The 3,680-nt window shown below is 42.2% G+C and overlaps 1 protein-coding gene across 1 annotated transcript in view; it reads right to left on the reverse strand.

Moving 5' to 3' along the window:
- Positions 1 to 385: 385 nt before the first annotated feature.
- Positions 386 to 3,680, reverse strand: part of syn2a (synapsin IIa) — a 15,903-nt gene continuing 12,608 nt past the window's right edge. Inside the window, exons 9-11 of the mRNA XM_037683969.1 lie at positions 2,760 to 2,862; positions 2,414 to 2,560; positions 386 to 2,326 (exon numbers count right to left, since the gene is read on the reverse strand). Of these exons, the coding sequence (XP_037539897.1) occupies positions 2,192 to 2,326; positions 2,414 to 2,560; positions 2,760 to 2,862 (385 nt within the window). The 3' untranslated portion in view covers positions 386 to 2,191. The remainder of the gene's footprint in view (positions 2,327 to 2,413; positions 2,561 to 2,759; positions 2,863 to 3,680) is intronic.

Consider the following 3,680-nt stretch of genomic DNA (forward strand, 5'->3'; position numbering starts at 1 on the left):
TACCCATAATAGTTTAGCCCTGTCACATTCCTGCTGACTAAATTCATTAACTTGTTTGATACAAACACAATTTCACCATATATGAGCTAAAACACCATAAAATAAAGACAGACGCAGCTTCACAGTACAAATATCTGTTCATGCGCTGGGAACGACACAATGCTGGAGGTGGCGTGTGCAGACCAAAGCAGCCGAGTGGTGTTGTACAGGATCAGGTAGCTGATGAAATGAAGTGTTTCATGAGTGCAACATTACTCCTGACACACACACAGGAGGACACACACCAGTCATTTATTGCAAAGGAAGCTTTATTGCCAGTGACAACCGAAGAAATATTCAAAAAAGATTTATTTTCAATTTAATCTATTTCGATCTGAACTTTCACTGTTCGCCGTTGGTTTTAAAGGTACCACAGTTCTGTAGTCTGCCAGGTCGGCCCGGCCCAGGTAAAACTGAGCAAATGTTCAACTCCCTCTCTCTAACTGGGGTACCTCTGCACATCAGTGTCATGGCATATCTCCTATAAAACAGAACAACACTTCCATGAAGCCTCAGGCATGGCTTTTCACGAGGATACAATCACAGATACAATGGCACTTGATACAAATTAGGAAAGAACCGCACACAGAGCTCGCAGGATGACTTTTTATAGAAGCAAACTCTTGAAGGACAGCACTGATATCGTTCTTTTCATTCCACAGGTAAGTCTGTTGCTTTTTAGCTGTTTCATCATTTAGGTTATTCGATCAAAGAAAAGGGCTTCTACAAAAGCCACTGGACAAAAAACATGTGACTGAGACATTAAAAGTGGTAAAACAAACATTCTTTAAGAAGGTGTGGGGCAAGTATAGCTATTTTAATGAATTATCGGAAGATCTGATTTTATTCTTAGTATATTACCGAGAGAGAAAAGAAACAACAGATTTATATTGCACCTTCCATCGACTCACAGGAATGGCAGTAACATGAGCACAGTACAGCAGTCCACACTGAAACCTCGGGAGCTCATGCATCGTTGTCATGGGAACACAAGATAAAAGCTATTATTTAGCGTGAGAAAACCTCGGGGGGCGATGTGTGTGGAGGGGACACTATATCTCGCACTGTGGTGCAGATCTACATCACGCATGTTTTAGTTTAAGAAAAAATAAAATCAGTTTCTACATACCTGGACCCAAAACGGACAACAAGAGGTAAAATACAGCATCGCTTCACCGGTGTTTGCTCTTTATTCGGCAGTTTGAAACAGGTTGTGCACGTCTTGGACCGCTCTTTTGAAGAAATAGTGCAGGATTACCAGTCCCCTCACTGGTATTTACATCGTGGGTTACTGGAGTGCAAAGACTAAAAGTACTTAACTATGTTCTTTGGTTGCACGTCACTATACACGATAAAATCTTCAATAAACTTTTAATTGTACTTCTTTGTGGGCATCTATGATTAAATAAACTCTTCTAGTGGTATTTATTTATTTATATAGATTGGGAGATGGAAGTTATAGAAAATAAAAAATACTGCATGTACCTATCGGGTGTGTAAAAGTCTTATCTTATTGCACATTTACAATGCATGACTCACAGGAAACACAGCTTAGAAAAAACACAGCGATGTAACGGCCATGTTGGATATACGTACCACACGGTCAGACGTTTATAACCTGCGCCTGGCTTTGTATCAATCATGCAAAAACAAAAATAAATATCTATCAGTATTAGTATGAAAATAACCACCACTACAGCCATACACACCCACTTATCGTTATACGTATTACGATATACGGTATGTTCAAAGTTTGAGGAATATCTAGAGGTACACACCAAAATAAGAGTAAGAATAAAAATAAACAAAACCACAGAGCAAATGAAAAGCTCACAGCCGGGTCAAACGGGCAGCACAGAGCAGCACTGAACTCAGTGGAGGCACAATCTTCATTTAACAGCATCAACAACAGCTCCAAAGAAAAACCACAGCTACTAGAACACGGGTGAGCACACAAATCAACAGGTGAACAGGTGACGGAACGATCGGACACTGCATAGAGTTCAAAACAAAAACAGTCCAGGCCGGCGCCCTCCCCCCCTTAAAAGATCTGATTCTACATCTGACAGCATCCACACCCGTCTGCACTCGTGTTCAGCTAAGGTACACTTCGTCACCTAGACTCTGATAGTACTCCTCTCGTGGGTCGGTTTCAGTTGGCCTGGACTGGTTTTGGACTCACAGCAACGCCGTTACAGTCGAGAATGTACTGCAAACAACCTTGAGGGGGGTGCCCGGCACCATTCTTGGTGGGTTCACCGATGATCTCGCCCTTCTGACCAGTTCCCTAAAGAACGAGCAGAAGAACAGAGTTGGTGATGAAAAAATAAAGTCAACTAAGAGTCTCCTTTGTTCAATCTCATGGTTGTTGTACCTGGGATGGTTGTATGGTGGTGGGTCTCTGAGGAGCGTTAGCATCTCTTTCGGCTAATTGGTTCAATTTGGCCAAAACCAACTCGGTAATCAGCTGCCTGTCCTCAGCCTGGTGCTCTCCAACCAGCGGCATGGAGGAACCCACCGCCTGTGCCACATGAAGATGCTTATATTAGTGGCAAAATGTAAACAAGACACTTTTAACCAAAAAACTGAATAAAGAAGAAACAAACTGCTCGTTATTTATTCATACAGCTGGGTACCTTCTAGAAGCATATTTTTAGATAATTCATGCTAAATCTAAAGGTGTACAGCAACTTTTAGTCCTGCCTATCTCAGACTCCTACCTCTGTGATGTAATCTTTGCCATCTTTCCCATGTATAGCTTTAACTGCACAAATGTCCAGACCGCCGAAAATCTCAGAGCAGGTGTCGACCCACAGCTTGTACCTGAACAATAGAATCAAAACACAACTCTGAACCCATGGCAGCACTATGTCTGATGATCAATAATTTCACAAAACAAAACAGTAGATTGGCTAAAATAGAGATAATACGTTGGAATGGCCAACGTTGATGTGAGGTGTGATTAGTGGCTGCCATCTTCTAGGTGCTATGCCTGTCAAAACCACACATTGTTTATATCTTGTTGCAACAGTCCAAAAATGTGTAGAAATACTCGTTTTACTTAATTAAACATCAATTTCCCCTCCGTCCCATCGAGGAAGTCCTCGGACCAACCAGCTGAATAAACATTCTGTCATCATTTCAGGACTCTTGGATTCTCATTAGTGCTGTCCTTGGCTATTCCTCGACACGTCTCGAGAATGTTTACGGATCTCACCGGAGGAACTGGCTGATTATTCTATCCTTATCAGAACTCCTACAGTGCCTCTGGGAGTGTCCTTGGACATTCTCACCTCCCTTATCGTCCCCCCACCCCACCCCCATCCCCACCCCCTGCGGAATGTCTACGTCACCATGTGCTTGTGTGTGGGGTGTTTTTTTTCATTATCAGGGTCTTTCTTCTCAGCCAAGAAGAAAGAGTTTGATAGGATTTTGTTTTGCCTACAATTCCTACATGTGTCACTTTCACTACCTTTTTTTCTGTCTAAACAGGTCTCACTTGTAAATGAGCCTTTGAGGCTCAGTGTGATTTATCAGTCTAAATAAAGGTTGAATGAATGAATGAAAAAATTTGTCCATCCATCCGTTCGTCTGTCCATCCATCCATCCATCCATCCATCCATCCATCCATCCATCCATCC

The sequence above is a fragment of the Nematolebias whitei genome, chromosome 11, assembly GCF_014905685.2.
Source record: "Nematolebias whitei isolate Nwh7 chromosome 11, NemWhi1, whole genome shotgun sequence".
In the NCBI taxonomy this organism is placed as follows: Eukaryota; Metazoa; Chordata; class Actinopteri; order Cyprinodontiformes; family Rivulidae; genus Nematolebias; species Nematolebias whitei.